The 21,272-nt window shown below is 44.6% G+C and overlaps 2 protein-coding genes and 2 long non-coding RNA genes across 8 annotated transcripts in view; 3 read left to right on the plus strand and 1 right to left on the minus strand.

Moving 5' to 3' along the window:
- Positions 1-2,830, plus strand: part of ABHD16A (abhydrolase domain containing 16A, phospholipase) — a 40,457-nt gene extending 37,627 nt beyond the window's left edge. For both annotated transcript variants that reach the window (XM_083356844.1, XM_083356845.1), the window contains 3 exons: positions 181-279; positions 1,390-1,436; positions 2,479-2,830. In XM_083356844.1, coding sequence (XP_083212970.1) covers positions 181-279; positions 1,390-1,436; positions 2,479-2,562 — 230 coding nt within the window. In that variant the 3' untranslated portion in view covers positions 2,563-2,830. The remainder of the gene's footprint in view (positions 1-180; positions 280-1,389; positions 1,437-2,478) is intronic.
- The window catches only part of DDAH2 (DDAH family member 2, ADMA-independent), a 285,750-nt gene that overhangs the window by 151,141 nt on the left and 113,337 nt on the right, over positions 1-21,272 (minus strand). The gene's annotated exons all lie outside the window — the stretch shown is intronic.
- Positions 13,645-15,143, plus strand: LOC310635162. Its single transcript, XR_014491347.1, has 3 exons — positions 13,645-13,671; positions 14,601-14,624; positions 15,044-15,143. It is a non-coding gene; the product is annotated as an uncharacterized lncRNA (long non-coding RNA).
- Positions 16,459-21,190, plus strand: LOC310636757. Its single transcript, XR_014491783.1, has 2 exons — positions 16,459-17,033; positions 18,595-21,190. It is a non-coding gene; the product is annotated as an uncharacterized lncRNA (long non-coding RNA).

Raw genomic sequence — 21,272 nt, forward strand, 5'->3', positions numbered from 1 at the left:
GGGTGAGTGTGGATGGATGAATGGATGGATGGACAAAAGAAAGAAGGAAAGGAGAGGGGAAAGAAGAGAGAGGAGATGAAAGGAAAGGGAGCCTTTGCAATCAGAGCAGTGCCCCACCTCTGCATCTCCCTGCCATTCAAGCCAGAGGGCACTACTCAGACCAGCTCCTTCTCATTGCAGCCTCTATTTATAGCCGCTATGAAGTAGAAGATGACTGGTGTTTGTCTGTACTGAAGTCGTACCAAGCCGAAGACAATGGTGAATTTCCCTGGTCTGTCGGTGAGTTCAGCGCAAAAAAGCACAAAGAGCAGAAAACTAGGCGTGCCATGAAACCAGCTCATGGAATTGCCACAAGTCAGTCGTTTGTTGTTGTTTTTAATCCCATTTATATCCCGCCCTTCTCCGAAGACTCAGGGCAGCTTACAATCTAAAGCACAAATCAATGTGCTTAGCAATAGTCTTGTCTGGGTTGGAGGAAATCTTAAGAATGCGCAACCCCGATTGGCTAATTGAATTTGAAGACAGGAAACGTTGGCCAATAACGTTGGCCCTGGCTTACTTAGCTAGTGGTGTACTGCACTCCCATCACTACTTTTAACTGAGTAGGCCAATAATGATTACTGCATTTCAAACCAGACCAGCCAATGGGGGAAATGGGATTTGTGAAACTATCATCTGATTGGTGCGGATGTGCAAAAGGCACCCATCAGCAAGGTCAAGTATTTTGTTGGTTTGACTGTACTGTAATTCAACTACTCCAGCCCGGGGGTGGGTGGGGGGTGAGCGGCAGGCGCGTGCGTGCCCTCTGTGCAAATGAAGCAGCACGAGCAGCAGGCATTTGCGTTCCTGTGCAAAGCTCCACTCGTACAAGCGGAGGTCGCTTAATGCTCACACGCAAAGCTCCATTCTCACGAGTGGAGCTTCACGCACGCGTGCTTGCCCATTTATCCCACAGCCCAGTTTTGAACAGGCCATGGCCTGGTAGTGGGCCACAGCCCCAGGGTTGGGGACCCCTGCTATAATGTATCTTAGAAGAGAACTCCTGCAACCTGATTTAGCAATCCTCAACTGTCATTGGACTTCTTAGGGACACAGGAGAGGTGGCAATAAAAGCAGTTTTGTCAACTGAATAGGAAGACAGGGTATCTGCAGAGTGTAGTGAAAAAAAGTCAAGTTGGTAACTATGCTTGTGGCTATGATCAAATTCAGGTTGGTCGCTATGATGTTGTGATCAAAGTTCTACCATTTTTGTGGGCGTTGATGGCCACCAAGTTGGCTTCATGCTTTAATCAGCATTTTTAAACCCAAATTGACTGAGCAGAGGTTCTGTTGCATCTTGCCTCCCCGTTAGCAGCTTCTCAGCCTACCTCATTATTGTTTTCAAACCAGGTGAAGACATGACCCTTGACGGGAGACGACAACTTGCATTATTCCTGGTGAGTTCTCCTAGCCTGCACTCACATATTCTGCTCCCCACACTCCCATCGTTCCAGCATGTCACCCCTCTTTCATCCACCATTTTCCTGTCCAGCCAAGTAGGTTTCACAAGACTGCTGTAATGCCCTTAGGATGGACTCCATTTTGTGCATACACACGCTCAGCAACAACTCAAGCGAAGTATTTGGAGGCACTCCCGTCAAGAAACACCAGAATTTCCTGAGGAAAAGGGAATACAGATAGTCCTCGACTTACAACCACAATTCAGCCCCAAATTTCAGTTGCTAAGCGAGAGATTTGTTAAGTACACCTGGCCCCATTTTACGAACTTTTCTTGCTACCATGGTTAAGTGAATCACTGCAACTCTGTAAGTTAAGTAAATCTGGCTCCCCCATTGACTTTGCTTGTCAAAAGGTTGTAAAAGGTGATCACATGATTCTGGGACACTGCATCCGTCATAAATATAAGCCAAGTTGCCAAGCATCTGAGTTTTGATCACGTGACCATGGAGATACTGCAACGGTCATAAGCGTGAAAAACGGTCCTCAGTCACTTCAGTACCGTTGTAACTTTGAACAGTCACTAAATGAATTGTAAGTTTAGGACTGTCTGTATTGACAAACTGACAGTAATTGACAATCTGTTTCTTCGAGTTACATTAACTCCACCGTTTGCTCAACCCATTCTCATCCTGATGATGGCATTATGGACAAGAAAACTTACTGGGCCCATCAGATCAGTGGCAATTGTTGCTACATTTCCACTGCATTTAAAGGCTTTATTTTATGGTCCCATTAAAACGGGGGGGTCTTCAAACCTGGACCTTTAATGACTTGTGGACTTCAACTCCCAGAATTCCTCAGCCAGCGTGCCTGGCTGAGGAATTCTGGGAGTTGAAGTCCACAAGTCATAAAAGGGCCAAGTTTGAAGACCCCTGCATTTAAAAAAAAGGCAATTTGATGGCCACCCTTCAGGAGTTGGAGAGCAGAAGCTACCAGTTGGGTTCCCCCAATGTAACTTTTTTTTTTCTCATTCCACAGGCACGGAAGCACCTGCAAAATTTTGAAGCGACACACTGCACTCCACTTCCACCCCAAGAATTTCATCTTCCATGGAACTTATAGCATTCTCCACCACCCTCACCACCCCCACCGTCACCACCTCCCATGCTTCTCCTGCACCTCACGGCTTCTGTTTCTGACGTCCCTTCCACCTCGACCTTTCTTGTGCGTGCATACACGCGTGCGTGTATATGTGTGTGTATGCCTGAGCAGCCGTCACTCTCCCTCCCCCTGTGCTGTAAATCTGCTTCTCTGCGCTGTAATATTGACCTCCTGGCCAGCAACCCTCACATCTTGTCGTAAGGGTTCACAATAAAGATGGTATTTTTTATATTTCCTGACTCTCTGGTCTCAGGAGCTGCAGGCCCTCTGCTGGCCTTGTCTGCTGTTAGAAACTAAGCGGATTTAATCTGGGTTGGAAACCAGATGGGAGAACAGCAAGAAATTACAAGGCTGGAATTTTGGCTGGGGGAAAAAAAGGGAGGCCCGCGCAGTGGCATAGCGTGGGGGGTGCAGGGGGGGCTGGCCGCACCGGGCGCAACATCTGGGGGGGGCACGCTCGCACTGAGCTGCTCAGGGAGCCCCAAGGGCTGCACAGAGTTGGCTTGGCTCCGCTCTTGAGCTGCTCTTTCTTGCAAAGCGAAATGAGTCCGGCAGGTGAGATGGGCGGCCACATAAACTGAATAAAATAAATAGAAGCGGCCAACTCTCTGCCCAGGCTCAGGCCAACCGCAAGCGCCCCGCAGGTGCCCCGGCAGGCTTGGCCGAGCGAAGACGGACCCGCTGGCCGGCCGGCCTAGCTTCATGTGCATGCGTGGCTTTATTTAGCGGGGCTCACGTGCGAGCTTGAATGCAGCGGCTCTTGCAAGTCGGAGCCCCGCCCAGCCGCCCTCGAGAGGGACCCGGAAGCATCCCACATGCGCGTGACTCTTCTTGGAAAGTCTACGCCGCTGCGGGGCGCGTCTTTTCGGCGGTGCCATGACGTCACCGCCCGCCCGCCCCTCTATTTCCGCTTCCGGTTGCCTTGCCCCGGGTGCTGACAACCTACGCTACGCCACTGGGCCCGCGGGATACTACTTCCTTGATGTTTCCAAGGAGACAGCATGCAAGTATCCCATCCTCTCTAGGAATCAAATTCAGCTAGGCTAGAGGACATCTCTACTGCCTCTTCACAGATATATATATATTGGAAAAGCAATAACCTTCAGATTGATAGGACTTCCATGCTGTGTGGTCCTCCTGTTAGTGGGTGAGTTGTTTGCCTTGGGTGGAATATTTAAGTACACAAATAGCCTTTAACGATCCTGAAGAATGTTTAGAAATGAAAAGGGCGGAGAGCATCTGACTAGCTGAAGAAACAGTCCATGTAGGAAGGAAGAATAGAGTAAGCAGGAAGTATACAGATAAATTATTTAAGAAAGGCTAATAAATATCCTCATGAGTTTTTACCCTAATCCTCAAAACTAAATGAGAGGGGGGAAAATTACTGACCTGTCCATTGGATCAAGAGGATTTTGTTGTTATTTTTTTCCTTAATTTCCTAGTTTAGAACAGGGCTTCTCAATAGTTTCCCATAGTTTCAGTTGGGAAATTACGACCATCCGAAACCTAGCCAAGTTCAAAATCACTAGGGAATTTCTAGAAGCCTGCCTGGCCCTCTTAAAAAATCAGCCATCAATAGGCTATGCAGAAGACAATCAACAAACCGAAGTGGGGACAAGAAAACCAAAACAGCTGTCCACTAATGATCAACACCCAGCTGAGCATAGATTAACTCCAAGATTAACATTAGACCAACGATCTTAACAATACCCCAATCAAGGGGTATCTCTAAGGCCAACCACCCCCCACCAACACTGACAATCCCGTAGAATATAACCTGACGGCAAACCACACTCCTTACTAGCACTGATGATGTTACCTAGTTTGGGTAATGAAACATCCCCACTTGCCAGAAAACAACCAAGCTCAGAGAGGACCCATCATGTCAACCCTGAACTATCAATATTCTCCTTTATTAGGGCTTCTCAACCTCAGCAACTTTTAAGATGTGTGGACATCAGCTCCCAGAATTCCTCCTCCAGCCTGGGTGTCCGTGGAATTCTGGGAGTTGAAGTCCACACATCTTCCAAGTTACCAAGATTGAGGCCTTAATAAAGGAGAACATTTGTAGCTCACATCTTAAAGGAATGTCTTCAAGGAAAAGTCCAGTTGTCTTTTGAAAAAACACCTTTGGGGCAGCCATGACCTGGATGACCGAGGATCTCCATAGACAAGAAGAAGAAACTTGATGGACAAGGTCTCACACATTTCCAAAGGCAAGATGAATTGTTAAGTGAGTTTTGTCCCGTTTTACAACTTTTCTTGCCACAGTTGTTAAGTGAACAACTTAACACTGCAGGTGCTCAGTTAGTAATGCGGTTGCAAAGTGAATCTGACTTCCCCATTGACATGACCCCAGGACACTGAAAATCTCATAAATACTGGTTGCTAAGCATCTAAATTTTGATCACATGACCATGGGGTGCTGCAATGGTCATAGGTGTAAAAAAGGTCATAAGTCACTTTTCAATGCCATTGTAATTTTGGTCACTAAACAAACTTGGAAGTCAACTACTTGTATAAAGATCTGCTAACTATTAACAATTAAATGCATCTCATTGCTAAGAGTAAGGGGTGGTCAAGGAGATAATAACTTTGCAGCATTCATACTCAAGCCTCCTTTGTTTTCCTTCTTCTCGGCCCCCTCCCCCTGCTTTTTTTTCTTGATTTGTTGTAGGGCTTTATTTTATTTTCATATTTTTCTGGAGTGAACATCAGGAAAATGGCTGACAAATTTCAACTTTAGAAAAACTGAAGAAGCTTGATAGCCGGAGAAGAACATAATGTACTTTACGCATGCTCTACAGACAGTCCTTGACTTACAACTACAATTGGAAACATCTGTCGCTAAGCAATGCAGTCATTAAATAAGTCATCACATGACCATGCCTGATTTTACGATCTTTTTTGCCACGGACATTAAGTAAATCATGAGGTTGGTAAGCAAATCCCACTTCTCCCCCCCCCCAATTGACTTGGCTTGTCAGAAGTCAGCTGGGAAAGTCGCAAACGGTGATCACATGATCCCCAAAACACTGCAACATATGCTTAACAGTTGCTAAGGGCCTGAGTCACAATCAAATGACTGCAGGGATGTTGTGAGAACTTTAGAGCTAGGACCATTCATAAATTACTTTTCTCAGCATCGTCCTAACTTCAAAGTCACTAAACGAATGGTTGTAAATCAAGGACTAGCTGTACAGTGGGGTGTACTCTCAGGTCCCCCACCCTGAATAAACGTTTCACTGTTCTCCTTTCTTGGGCTTGGAATAAAGGCTTACTTCTAATATGTCACAATTGTTCAGAATTGAACTGTTTAATTTTTTTGTAAGCCACCCAGAGTCCCTGAGAGTGAGTGGGCGGCCATATAAATTTTCTAAATAAATAAATAAACTGAGGTGCCTTCCTCCTGGGATTGTGGGCTCTCCGTCGCTGGAAGTTTTCAACCCAAAGATGGTTTAAGAGGCTTCCTGCCTTGGGAAGTGGGTTGGGTTCGAAGACCTCCAAGATGCCTCCAACCTTCTTGTTCCATGATTCTAAGAAGCATTTTAGTTAAATAGCAATTGCAAAATGAGTATTGTTAATTCCCTGAGCTGATACCTGTTGTTTTTTTCCTGTTTTTGTTTTTGCTTGGTTTTGTGTTGTTTTCAGGAATAGCAGTCATATTTTAAGGCAATAGGTTAAGTTATGGGTCCCTGCCAAGATTCCTCCTTAGTTTCCATCAACCTTGGTGTGAGATGAACATGAACAGAAATAACTTAGCTGTCCATGAGACAGCCTGGCCTTCCCCGTCCCAAAGCTGAAACCACACACTGTGGCTGGCTGGAGATGATAAAATGGTGTTCCTCCTTTGACTCACAGAGGAAAACCAAAACACCACAAAGAAGCGATAACCTTTTCAGAGCGCTAATTTTGGCCTCTTGTTCAAAAATGCTTCCCTCCTTTTCTTGAGTGGAATTAATGATGGTAGAAGGCATTGCAAAACATCCAAGCGGGGGTGCAAATATGAAGTTTTGTCTCCTGAATGTATTGGTGGAAATAATCCTTCTGAGGAAAGGGCAAGGTAACAAAAAAACACCGAGGGGCCATCTTGGAGCTGGGAGATGAAGAAGTGGGGTGAGACGAAAGACTTCTCTTATTTTTAGTGACCTCTCTTTCATTTGTGGGTTTAAATGGAAAGACAAATTTTGTGTGGGTGCACGTTTAGGATTTGCGTATGTGAAAGATTAGCCTGTGTGTTCAAGGGCACGAGAGTCAGATGCCTCAAAAAAAAAACAACCAGGTATCTCAGCATCCTCTCCGCAAGATAAATTACAATGCTCATTATCCTGAACTATTTGGGAATGATGGGAAGTGTTGGCCCACTACATCTGGGCACCACAAGGTTGGGCAAAAACCACTTAAAAGAAGAATCAAGAGAATGGTTTCTTGTGAGTAGGACTCTTAAAAGTAGGGTAGGAAGCAGCGTTTGGCCGAGAGGTGGTTAACTTCTGCTTGTCTTCTCCATCAGCAATCTTGGTGAAAAGGCTCACTCATAAACCTGGGGAGGAGGCCTACTTTCCCTGTGAAGCTGTGGGCTATTACACACACTTGTTTTGGCTCCCTCTGAATCCCAAATGTGCGAACACCAGCACAGAGAGAGTGGAGATAAACTGGAATCCCGCCAGGAATGAAGTAATTCCTCTTCGTTTCAACCAACGCCTAATCTACCAGCCTCCACAATTACTAATCCTTAAGAACCTCATCATGAGCGATTCAGGGATTTACATCTGTCGCTTATCCAACGGCTCAGAAACTCACACCATCCTGAACGTAACCACAGGTATGTCTGCATGAATGCATCCGAAATATTACTTTTCCCTAATAGTCAATATATAATTTTTCAGGCATGAACTTTTAACCATTCCATTCTCTGTACAGGCAATCCTCGACTTATGACCACAACTGAGCCCAAAATGTCTGTTACTAAGTGAGTTGTTAAGTGAGTTTTGCCCCCACTTTATAGCCTTTCTTGCCACAGTGAATCACTGCAGATGTTCAGTTAGTAACACAGTTGTTAAGTAAATCTGGCTTCCCCATGGTCTTTGCTTGACAGAAGGTCGCAAAAGGTGATCACCTGACCCAGGACACTGCAACGTCATAAATATGAGTCAGTTGCCAAGCATCTGAATTTTGATCAAGTGACCATAGGGTTATTGCAATGGTCATAAGTGTGAAAAATGGTCATAAGTCACTTTTCCAGTGCTATTGTAACTTTGAATGGTCACTAAATGAACTGTTGTAAGTTGAGGACTACCTGTATCATCACTGTTTGTTCCAGAGTTTGTATCCAAACTGTGCTTGTCTTTGCTTGACAGAACGTCGCAAAAGGTGATCACCTGACCCTGCAAACATCATAAATATGAGCCAGTGGCCAGTTGGGGGGGGGATGCTGCAATGGTCATAAAATGTGAAAAACAGTCATGTCACTTTTTCCAGTGCCGTTGTAACTTTTGAACAGTTGCTAAACGAATGGTTGTGAGGATCGCCTGTAGTAAGATCAGATTGAATTGAATTAAATTGATTGAACTAAATTGAGGTGAATGATTTGAAATGGATTTTTAATTGTACTTGTTTCTTTGATGGTACTTCATGCCAAAACAATATCCTGTCTAAGGAGAAAACAATTGGATCAAGTCTTACTTGGGGAGTTAATTTTTTACTCTAACTAGCACACTGGGGAAGCACTTTGAGCAAATGTGGTTCAATTTCTATGTGCACCACAATGAACTCTGCTGAAAGCTATCCTGAGTTTAGGATATTTAGAATCATAGAGTCATAAAATCAAAGCTTTGGCAAGGCTGATCTTCCAGATCTATCTAGGACAGGAATTATAAGTTCATCCCAGATAAAAGGCTATCCTATATTTATTTGAAGGGACCCGGTGGCTCAGTGGTTTAGGATGCTGAGCTTGTCGATCAGAAGGTCAGCAGTTTGGCGGGTCGAATCCCGAGTGCCGCGTAACAGAGTGAGCACCTGTTGCTCGTCCCAGCTTCTGCCAACCTAGCAGTCCGAAAGCATGTAAAAATGCAAGTAGAAAAATAGGGACCACTACGGTGGGAAGGTAACAGCATTCCGTGCGCCTTTGGCGTCTAGTCATGCCGGCCACATGACCACGGAGACATCCTCGGACAAGTGCTGGCTCTTCGGCTTTGAAACGGAGATGAGCACCGGCCCCTAGAGTCGGAAACGACTAGCACGCATGTGCAGGGGAACCTTTACCTTTACCTATATTTATTTGAAAACCTACGGTAATTGGGGACCTACATCTAACTGTACTTAAAAAAGAATTCACAAGGTCAAACTATTCATTACACTTAGCATTTAGGATGCAACTGCATCTTTGGTGCCTCTTTAATTGTTAACATTATCAGGAAGTACAGAGACATTTTATCCTTTTTCTCGCCGGTTGTGATGCAGACTAAAAAAAAAATCCTATGTGTCGCTAAGAAGCTGATATATATATAAAAGTTTCCATCGGAGCCTATAGGAAGTTTAAAAAAACATGTTAAGGTATTTTTATACAGTTCATAGCTGCAGAGAAGGCTTTCCAGCACAGTGATTCTAGGAAAATTAAGACATCCTGCTTACATAGACCTGTAATTAACAAACGAAGAGCTAAAGATACAGCTGTTTGGACTCATTTACAAGTAGTCCTTCATTTACGACCACAATTGAACCCAAAATTTCTGTTGCTAAGTGAAAGATTTGTTAAGTGAGTTTTGCCCCATTTTACGACCTTTCTTGCCACATTTATTAAGTGAATCACTGCAAATGTTAAGCTAGTAACACGGTTGTTAAATCAGTCTGGCTTCCCCATTGACTGTGCTTGTCAGAAGGTCACAAAAGATGATCACATGACCCAGGACACTGCAACGTCATAAATATGAGTCAGTTACCAAGCACCTGAATTTTGATCTAGTGACCATAGGGCTATTGCAATGGTCATAAGTGTGAAAAAATGGTCATAAGTCACTTTTTCAGTGCTATTGTAACTTCGAATAGTCTCTAAATGAACTGTTGTAAGTTGAGGACTACCTGTATCATCAAGGGCACTGTTTGTTCCAGAGTTTGTATCCAAACTCTGGAGCACCCTTTTGTTTGGAGGAATGCAGCATCACTAAAATTTTTCAAGGTGGAAAATCTAATGCGTAAGATGGGTCCGGACTACCTACGGGAGCACCTTCTGCCAATGTCAGCACCCCACCGTCCAGTGCGCTCCCACAGAGAGGGCCTCCTCAGGGTGCCACCGCTCAAGGAATGTCGGCTGGTGGCCCCCAGGGGGAGGGCATTCTCAGTGGGTGCGCCAGCCCTCTGGAACAGCTTACCAACCGAAATCCGGATGGCCCCCGACCTCCGCACCTTCCGGCGCGAATTAAAAACTTATCTGTTCCAGCAGTCCGGCCTGGCCTGATAGCTCTAATCTGGGGTCCTAGTTTGTATTTTACTATTGTTTGTTTTCACTATTGTTCATTCTGTATGCCTACCTTATTCTGTACACCGCCCCGAGTCCCTCGGGAGAAGGGCGCTTTATAAAAACAAATAAATAAATAAATAATAAATAAATAAATAAATAAATAAATAAATAAATAAATAAAAATAAAATTGGCCAAGGGATATGGGTTAAAGTCCTTTGCTTGGAATGATGCTCACACACTTATTAAAGGATAAGTTGGGATGTGCATAAAATTTGGTTGCATCTGAGAAACGTCTGGTAAACGTCTCATATTTTTTAAAATGTCTGTTTTTACTTTAAATTTTTTATCCCACCTTTATTACTGTTTTATTAATAACTCGAGGTGGCTAACATATCTAATACTACTTCCTCCTCCTATTTTTCCCACAGCAACAACCTTGGACTGAAAGGGAGGGACTGGCCCAAAGTCACCCAGCTGACTTTTGTGTCTACGGAAGGACTAGAACTCACAGCCTCCTGCTGATTGGCTGAAAATCAGCCAGCCGACTTTTATGCCTAAGGCGGGGCTAAAACTCACAGTCTCTTAGTGATGGGCCCAAAGTCAGCCAGCTGGGTTTCATGCCTAACATGGGACTAGAACTCGCAATCTCCTGGTTTCTAGCCTAGAACCTTTACCACTGGACCAAATCTGCCCATGGTGGTAACCCTTGGTGGGATTCAAAAACCTGAACAACCGGTTCGCTGAGTGGATGCCACTTCTGAAAGTCCGTTTTGGGCCTTGGCCTCTGAGGCCCAGAACAGACTTCCAGACGTGGCGTCCATGCACTTCTGGTAGACTGTTCTGGGCCTGGGAAGCCTGCCCCAGGCCTCCGAGGCTCAGAACGGACTTCCGGAAGTGGCACCCACGCACTTCCGGCGGTCCATTCTGGGCCTTGCAAAAAAAAGGGCTAGGGCTTCAGCCGGTTTGCCAAAGTCAACAAAAAATTAGCGACCGATTCTGCTGAACTGGGACAAATTGGCTGAATCCCACCACTGGTGGTAACCATTTTGGATCAATTCTTTTTTTTTTATTGAAAAGTTTTACAATACATTTTTAAATACAACCCCCCTCCTCCCCCTCCCCTCTCCCCAACCCCTCCCTCCCCTCCCCTCCCCCCTCCCCGACTTCCCAGAGCTGAACACAGGGTATAAAAATACAAACAAGCATAATCTAAAATATGCTAACAACAATAAGACATTAAGTTTTGTCGCACTTTAACTCTCCATCGTCAAAATATTAATAAAATAACTACTAACTAGTTATACATCATATAGATCCACTACTTATTCAAATGCTAAATGAAACTTTTTAGCCCCATATTTATTCTGAATATATTCAATCCATCTCCTGCATTCCACAATGTATCTCTGTTGCGATTGATCTTTCAAATACGCTGAAATCTTTGCCATTTCCACCAAGTTAGAAACTTTCAAAGTCCACTCTTCTATAGTCGGCAGTTCTTCCTTCTTCCAATATTGCGCTACTAAAAGTCTCGCTGCCTATTTTGGATCAATTCTTCTAACCGGCTCTCCCAAAATACCAAACATGATCCCTGGCCCAGAAAGAGGATCTAGTTCTATGTTGGGAAGATTGTGGGAAACAAAGCGTTCCTGGTTGCCTAGCACACCTTAGGATTCCTTCAACTCCAGAGTTAATCCTACCAGCTACCTTATTTCCTTCTTTTTCTTCAGGCTGCCACAACAACATCTTGGTCTCCTCCCACAAGATCAGCATCTCCTATTTGCAGCTCAAGTGCCAGCACTGCTCTAAACGGAAAACTGATGGTTTCCGATGGCTGCTGAACTCAAACCGACTAGGCAACCGACCCTGGGCTAGGAAGAGCAACATGGGCTCTTCAGTATTATTACATTCCATAGAGGATGAGATATGGGGACGCTGGGAGTGCCAGTCTACGTTCAATCCTGCTTGGAGTTCTGAAATTTGCTTGAGTTCACCCACTGGAGAGAAGGACGAAAGTAAGTTGGGAATAAACAGTTTGCTTTTAACAGTAATTTACAGTATCTGCATTAAGGCAGGGGTTCCCAACCTATGGGCCACAGCCCACTACCGGGTCATGGCCTCTTGGCCACTGGGCCTAATAAATGGCTGGCTAGTGTGTGCAAGTATGTGCGCACACACAGCCCCACTTGCGTGTCACCACAAGCATCACAGGCATTTGTGACCGCACTCATGCGAGTGTCGCTGTGAGCGTTGTGGGCGTTCGTGGTCCCACTCACGCAAGCACTCACAGCCCCACTCGTGCAACAATGGGCGTTTGTGCCCGTGGGCATGCGTTCACCCACACGCACAAAACCATCCCTTCTTTCCCCCCTCCCCGGGCTTCCAATCCCGAACGGTTGGGGAACTCTACATTAAAGAGTTGCACACAGAGAGGGGAAATGTTCAGCAGACATGGCTTCTTCCCATCCATGACTGAGCCTGATGTACCAGGTGTCCAAAAATTATTTGATTTCCCCAGGGCTTTTTTCCTCATAGAACGCTCAGAATGGAGTTCCGGCACCTTTTTTGGATGGAACCTTGTAGGGTAGGCAAGGTGGTTTGTATGACATGTGTGAGTTCCAGCACCTTTTTCGTTTACAAAAAAAGCACTGGATTTCCCCATCAGATAGTGAAGGAGACAATCAGTACTTTCAGGCTCCTTCTGGAGAACCATCGCTGTCCATTTCTCCATCTGGTTTTTATACAGGCAGTCCTCGACTTACAACCCTTCATTCAGTAAAGTCAAAGTTACAACGGCACTGAAAAAAAGTGACTTGCAACCGTTTTTCACACTTACGACTCTTGCAGCATCCCATGGCCACGCGGTCAAAATTCAGATGCTTGGCAACTGGCATGTACTCAGTGCTTTTTTTGTAAAAGAAAAAGGTGCCGGAACTCACACATGTCATACAACCCGCCTTGCCTACCCTACAAGGTTCCATCCAAAAAAGGTGCCGGAACTCCGTTCTGAGCGTTCTATGAGAAAAAAAAGCCCTGCATGTACTTAGGACGGTTGCAGTGTCCTGGGGGGTCATGGGATCAACATTTGCACCCTTCTAACAAGCAAAATCAACGGGGAAGCCAGATTCACTTACCAACCCTGTTACCAACACAACAACTGCAGTGATTCATTTAACCACGGTGGCAAGAAAGGTGATAAAATGGGGCAAAAATCACTTAACAAGTTTCTCACTTAGCAACGTAAATGTTGGACTCAGTTCTGGTCATACGTTGAGGACTACCTGTAATTAAAACACCTTAAAATCTGAAACTCTTTCAGAAGATGGAAAGAGGCCACAGTGCTTGACTTGGAGAAAAAAATATCCTGTATTTTTCATTCCACTGTCACCTTCCCAACAGATCCTGAGTATATTGATTCTACTCAGCCCACTTGGCCAGCATTATCTGATTGGTCAAGTCCTGCTGTCCTTCAAACCACTGAAGTTACCCAGAAAGGCCATGCCGTGGATAGAATTGCTACCTGGATTTGGATGCTGCTGTTCGTGGGTGTGGCTCTGATCGCAGCTGCCTTGAGTGTGACCTTTTATTTTTGGAAAAAAGATTTTTCAAGCAGGTGGGTCAAGATGCTTCTGTGAAGAACTTTGACGGGAGGGAAGTGACGTGTTCTCAACCGGGTATTACTCCACTCCCTATTTTGGCTCCTGTACAGGTAGTCCCCAACTTACAGCCGTTCATTAAGTGACAGTTTGAAATTACAGTGGCACTGAAAAAGGAGATTTACAACTGGTCCTCACAGTCATAACCATAGCAGAATCCCCATGGTCAGAGGTCCCCAACCTTTTGAACACCTGGGACCGGTTTCATGGAGAGAGGTTTTTCTGCAGACTGGAGGGGGCATGGTTTCATGTACTGCCTGCATCCCGCGGATGGGGCTTTGCTTGTTTGCGCAGACCGGTTTCTGACTTGCCGCGGCCCTGTGCCAGTCCACGGACTGGGGGCTGGGAACCTCTGCCATGGTCACATGATCAAAATTGGGGCGCTTAGCAACCGGCATGTATTTACAATGTTTGCAGTGTTTGGAGGGGTCATATGATCGCCATTTGCAATCTTCCCCGCCACCTTCTGACAAGCAAAGTCAATAGGGGAAGTTGGATTTGCTTACAATCCAACATACAATTTACTAACAACTGCGGTATTACACTTAACATCCGTGACAGAAAAGGTTGTAAAATCAGATGTTACTCCCTTATCAACTGTCTTGCTTAGCAACACAAATTCAAATTGCTGAAAGTTGAGGACTATCTATAATTCGCTAAGTCAATTGCCATTGATCATTAAAATGAAATTGTTGATCACTAAAATGGTTGTTAAATTTAGAAACTCATAGCTCTTCTAGTAGATCACAGGGAGTAGATCTAGTAGATCCTCCCCAAATGCCATCACATTGTGCTCATTACTGGCTACTATTACTGGGCTTTGGGAACATACCTTGTTTTTAGGAATTGTTTCACTGGTTGTATTCATATTCTTCTTTTCATCCAGGTGTCCTCATAACAACACTGCAAGGTCAGTTGAACCAGGACATTGTAATTATCATGAAATAACTTTCATGTCATACAGTGGGTGGTATTTTAGGTCCTAGTCCAATGCTTTAACCATTACATTATTCTTGGCCTTACAGTTGTCTTCAAGGATTTTGTACTGTTCCAAATAAAATCAAATGGGAATCAGGCTGCAGCCATTCCACCATTATCCATCCAGAGAGTCTGCTGTATGCATTTAAACTCTCTACACTACCATCTCTCAACATCAGCAACTTTAAGTTGAGTGGACTTCAACTTCCAAAATGCTTATGGTAGCATGAGTTCTGGGAGTTGAGGTCCACATGTTGTTGAGGTTGAGAAACACTGCTCTAGCCTATTTGGAACCTCCTATGATCTTGGTTTTATGGGGAAAATGTTCTTCATAGTCTCTTCTCCATTTAGGCAAGAAAATCCAAATGCACAGATGGTACCTGGCTCAATAGTTGTAATTGTCAGAGGGATCTTGTAGTCCTAGTGGACAATCACTTGAACATGAGCCAGCAGTGTGCTGCAGCTGCCAAAACAGCCAACACAGTCCTAGGTTGCATGAACATAGGGATAGAATCAAGATCACGTGAAGTGTTAATACCACTTTACAATGCCTTGGTAAGGCCACGCTTGGAATACTTCATCCAGTTTTGGTCACCATTATGTAAAAAAAAGATGTTGAGACTCTAGAAAGAGTACAGAGAAAAGTGTTGTGATTCAGGGTCAGCCTGTGGGTTCGGCAGTTGGGTCGGACGACTCAGAGGAGGAGGAGGAGAGGGGTGTTGAAGAGCTTGCTGAGGGGATTGGACAGCTTGATGAGAGCCCCCAGCCAGGCCCCTCTCATCTGGTCACGACGCAGACCCAGCTGTGTGAGCCTGACAGCGTGGATGAAGATGACCCACAGCTGGCCCTGTTCAAGGACGCCCGACGCAGGAGGCAGTCAATCAGGAGTAAACAGAGGAAGGCAATGGGGCTCCTCGGAAGGAGGCAGAGAGAAGCCACGCCCTGAACTGTATTTAAGGGGGAATGCATGGGAGGGCCGGTTTGCTGAAGGCAACCGCTTGAAAAGCTCCTGTTTCTTGGTTTGTGTCTTGTTCTATTTGTTTTTGTAGCAATAAATTTGGCAGGCGTAATTCCAGCCTCTTGCCTTCTTGTAAAAGGGGTTGTCCCTGTCTTTTCTGCAGGGCCGGTGGCAGGCTGGTACAGAACAAAGAGCAACAAAGATAATTGGGGGACTGGAGGCTAAAACATATAAAGAACAGTTGCTGGAATTGGGCATGTCTCGTTTAATGAAGAGAAGGACTAGGGGTGACATGATAGCAGTGTTCCAATATCTCCAGGGTTGCCACAAAGTAGAGGGAGTCAAGCTATTCTCCAAAACACCTGAAGCCAGGACAAGAAGCAATGGATGGAAACTAATCAAGGAGAGAACCAATTTAGAAATAAGAAAAAAAAAATGTCCTGATAGTTAGAACAATTAGTGCAACAACTTGCCTCCAGAAGTTATGAATGCTCCAACATGAAGTTTGTAAGAAGAGATAGGACAGTCATTTGTTTGAAATGGTATAGGGCTTCCTGCCTGAGGAGGGGGTTGGACTAGATGATCTCCAAGGTCCCTTCCAACTCTGTTGTTCCACAAAATGTATGAGGTCCCATCTATTATGCAATTGTAAGCACAGAATGGTTGGACATTACACTGGCCTACAACCTGTCCCTAAACCAGGGGTAGGCAACCTCGGCTCTTTTATGACTCATGGACTTCAACTATGCTGACTCGGGAATTCTGGGAGTTGAAGTCCATGAGTCATAAAAGAGCCGAGGTTGCCTACCCCTGCCCTAAACCAACATAGTTATCTTTCAGAAGTACAATCTATTCTCAGTATTCCCTGCCAAGGTATGAAACATTGCCATATCTGCTTACCGAGAAAGGAGTTTAATAAGGAAGAGGATGCTATTTTAGCTGGTCTTACCATATTCATTATAATTTTTTTAAAAAATTTCTTTCTAGGGCTTCTGGTGAAAGAATGGAGGATACAGGTAAGGAGTGTATGGGGGTCTTTCCCACTGATTCTTTTTGAACGATATTTCTGGACTAGTTCTCTCTGTGCAGAATGTTTTTTGTTTTTAAATGGAACGTTTTGAATATTTCCAAAACGACACGGAAGCTTACTTGTTGCTCCCTTCCCACAGTCATAGAGTTGTTGAGTTAACAGAGACTTTGGAGGTTTTTCTAGACCAAATCTGTCCTGCCATCTTTTCAGTTATTTTATTCTCCTTTCACTATGTCCGTTTCTCTCTTTTTTTCCATATCTTGCTTATTATGACACCGCAACCTCAAGATTTCGCTTCCGCGAGAAATCCCATCAGAAAGGAGAAAATAGGCAAACAGGAGAGTCTGGATGAGGTAACTACCAGCTGGATGTTCCTAAGAGCACAGCACGGTCAGAATAAACTTGGGCAGACTGTGAGTCCAGGGTGTTATGCCATACTCCCATAACTGGACTCACCACAAATATTAACTTTTCAATTCAGTTAGTCCTTGACTTATGACTGGGGGCTTCAGCCTGATCAGTTTGTCTTTAAGTGCACAGGTAGACCTCGATTTGCAATTTTTCACTTAATGGTCTTTCAAAGTTAGGATGGGGCTAAAAAAAAGTGACATACAATTAGTTCTTGCACTTATAACTGTTGTGGCATCCCCACACTCACGTGATCAGAATTTGAGTGCTCAGAGCCGGCATGTATTTACCATGGTTGCAGTGTCCCGGGGCGTTATATGAATGCCATTTGTGACCTTCTCAGGGACTTCTGACAAGCAAAGTCAATGGGAGAAGCTGGATTCGCTTAATGGCCACATGGTTTGCTTAACAACTGTGTCAAAAAAGGTTTTAAAAAAACCAGGCATGGCTCTCACCTAATGCTCACATCGGCCATTTCAGGTCCCACTTGTGATTATAAGTCAAGATCTGCCTGTGGTTCGTTATTTATCAGCTGGCCAGACTTCCCCAGCTTGCTATAGTCTGGAATTGGTCCACCAGACCCGTCACCCTGGTAAACATGTTGGAAATTGTAATCCAGCACTTGTAAAAGGAACCTAGTTTGAAACGGTTAAGCTGCCTAGGAGAGTGTTCCCCAACATTTCTGGATTGGCGGCCTGGAGGGGTAGGCATCTTTATGCACACACGTGAACGGGCCCACTAGTGCTCACACAACACTTGCAGCAATGCTTAGCGCTCACGTGACACTCGCAGCGATGCTAGTAAGGGGGTGTGTGAGTGCATGCACAGATGCACGCTCACTGGCCAGTCAGTCACACGACCCGGTGGCCAACACGCCAGGGCCCAGTAGTGGGCCATAGCCCACAGGTTGGGAACCCCTGACCCCTGACCCTCTTTTTAAGAAGGAAAGGAGAAATGAAATGCTGGAGCACGTTATATTGTGTAGTGGGTTCTCGACCGCATGGCAATACGACGGACAAAGGGTTCAGCATGGCAGCTCTTTATTAGTGGAAGTACTGAACAGAACAATAGGGGTTACCTGTGCCCCTTATATACTGTACCTGGCCAGGTACGCTCACGGCCAATCCCTTTATCTGGTTTTCCCACCGAGCGCTAGTCAGCCAATCCTGTCACAGTACAGCGCCACCTGATGGTGTCAGTGAGCCGCTGCTTGTGTTTATTCATTCCCGTACATAACACATTATATTATCAATTGTTATATTATAGCAAATATTATTCTCCCCCTCCTTCAGTCTCTAAGGGTATTCTAACCAATAGAAGAAAATATTTATAGTTCAGGAGGATTGAACGATGGGGCCCTTGATGCTTTCTGAGCTTGGTTGCTTTTTTTTGCAGACATTTCATTACCCAACTAGGTAATATCATCAGTGCTAGCATGCTAATGGGTATTAGAATGCTACTAATCAGATAAATCAACGCTTTGTCTAATGCTGCTTTCTTTTCCAGAGATCTGCTTCCCTTTATTATGCTCAGCTGCAGCATCTCCAAGGAAAATCTCTACCTGTTCAGGCTCCGGACAATGCCACGGTATACGCTGTGATTGTTTGATATCACTTTTCATCCCTTCCTACTACATGCACTTGAAGACTGAATCTCTTTTTTTACCTGTGATACACATTGAACTTCACTCTGTTTTGAATGGCATATTGTGACCTCATCAGCCACAGGACCCAGCAAGTCTTCCTGGCTCCAAGTTTGAACGAGAGTTTTCCTTGAACTTGTTTCCTTTCAGAAGGGTGGGACAAGATATAGTAAAGTAGTAGTAATGCCCTTGGGAGGGTGGGCTGCAGCAGGCTTGAGAGCTACAGTATCCATTTTGGGGGAGCCTAACAAGATGGGGTGGCTCAGTGGGTTAGGACACTGAGCTTGTCGATCAGAAGGTGGGCAGTTTGGTGGGTCAAATCCCAAGTGCTGCGTAACAGAGTGAGCGCTTGTTACTCGTCCCAGCTTCTGCCAACCTAGCAGTTCAAAAGCACGTAAAAATGCAAATAGGGACCACTATGGTGGGAAGGTAACAGCGTTCCATGCGCCTTTGGCGTCTAGTCATGCCGGCCACATGACCACAGAGATGTCCTCAGACAAGCGCTGGCTCTTGGGCTTTGAAACGGAGATGAGCACCGGCCCCTAGAGTCGGAAACAACTAGCACGCATGTGCAAGGGAACCTTTACCTTTACCTTTAACAAAATTTGTCCCCATGCAGCAACACCAAAGTGCAAGGAGAGAATATCAGTCCCTTCTTTCTTGGGACCTCTTAATAATAGAAATCTTCTTATGTATTTATACTGTATACAGAATATATCCCATTATATCTCTACAACTAGTCCTGGAGATTTCCTTAGATAGCAAGGGCATTTTTGTCAAGGCCAAAGCAAAGCAGAGAAAAGATTATATTCTCCCATTACTTGTATCTTATCTACACTATCCAGCTGCACCTGCTATGTGCATTTTAAAAAAAACCAAGGGCATTGTTTGCCATACTTGCAGTTAAAGATGCTTTCACCCATCCTTTTGACCTCCTCAGCCCCAGAATTGCATTTGTAAATATCTAAGTTCCTGTGCAGGTAGTCCTCAACCTACAACCCATCACGATCCCAAACTGTGATAGGTAAATCAAGTCATCCATGTGGTTGCCCCAATTTCACAACCATGTAGCAGAGGTCATTAAATGAACACTGTGATCGTTAAGTGAACCAATGGTTTGCTATCTCTTAAATACTTAAATCACTTAAAGATGAGCCAGCAGCCAAAAACCCTAGTACAATCCTTGCTTGTATAAACAGAGGCATAGAATCAAAAATCACATGAAGTATTAGTACCACTTTATAAATCCTTAGTAAGACCACATCTGCAATACTGCATCCAGTTTTGGTCACCACATTACAAAAAAAAGATGTTGAGACTTTGGAAAAAGTTCAGAGAAGAGCAACTAAAATGATCCAAGGCCTGGAGACTAAAACATAGGAAGAACGGCTGCAGGACTTGGGTTTGGCTAGTCTAAAGAAAAGAAGATTGGTGGAGCAGTGGGCTAATGCCTGCTTAAGTAACACCAGCTGCCTGCAATTAGTGCAGGTTCGAGTCCCACCAGGCTCAAGGTTGACTCAGCCTTCCATCCTTCCGAGGTAGGTAAAATGAGGACCCAGATTGTTGGGGGCAATTAAGCTGACTTTGTAATAATGCCGCTTGGGGTGTGTGTGTGAAAGCCCTAATAAGCAGGCATATACATAGAATGAAGGCTACTGCTAAGCTTGTAAGCCGCCCTGAGTCTTCGGAGAAGGGCGGGATATAAATGGAATTAAAATAAAAAATAAATAAATAAATAAGATATAGGCAATATGATAGCAGTATTCCAGTATTTGAGGGGCTGCCACAAAGAAGAGGGCATCAAAGAAACAATGGTTGGAAACTGATCAAAGAAAGGAGCAACCAGGAATTAAGGAGAAACTTCCTAACGGTGAGGACAATTAACCAATGGAACAGCTTTGCCTTCAGACGTTGTGGGTGCTTCATCACTGGAGGGTTTTAAGAAGAGACTGGACAGCCATTTGTCTGAAATGGTATAGGGTCTCCTGCTTGAGAAGGGGGTTGGACTAGAAGTCCTACAAGGTCCCTTCTGGCTCTATTCTGATTGCTATGGGCTGTTTTTCAGCAAAGGTCAGGTTTCAGCAAAACCGTCATAAAATATGATCACATGACAGTGGCATGCTGTAAACGGCCATAAATGTCAGCCAATTTCTGAGCAGCAAAAGCGCAGTCAAGTGATACCTGGGAACTTCAAATACAGGTCATCAGCACGCCAAAGGAGTTCTGTCATAATGTAAAATAGTTGCAAGAAGTCGTAAGTCAAGGACTGCCTGTACCAATTATTTCTCTTGGTTCCTTCCTTTTGCCTTCAAGTGTTTTTGCTTTCCTACCACCATATAGATTTCAATGTACTTGGGAGTCCTGTTATTATTAAACACCTTGTGCATTTAATGTACATTTATCATACCTGTATTTACAATATTGTGTTATAAATATAATAAATATTCAGTGTCAGCCATGGATTCCTGGCAACTGAGGTCTTTGTTTCCTTCCTATATATGCTGTTCATTTGCAAGGTACACTAGAAACAAAAACTAGAAAT

This window comes from Vipera ursinii, assembly GCF_947247035.1.
Source record: "Vipera ursinii genome assembly, chromosome: 2".
NCBI classification, from domain to species: Eukaryota; Metazoa; Chordata; class Lepidosauria; order Squamata; family Viperidae; genus Vipera; species Vipera ursinii.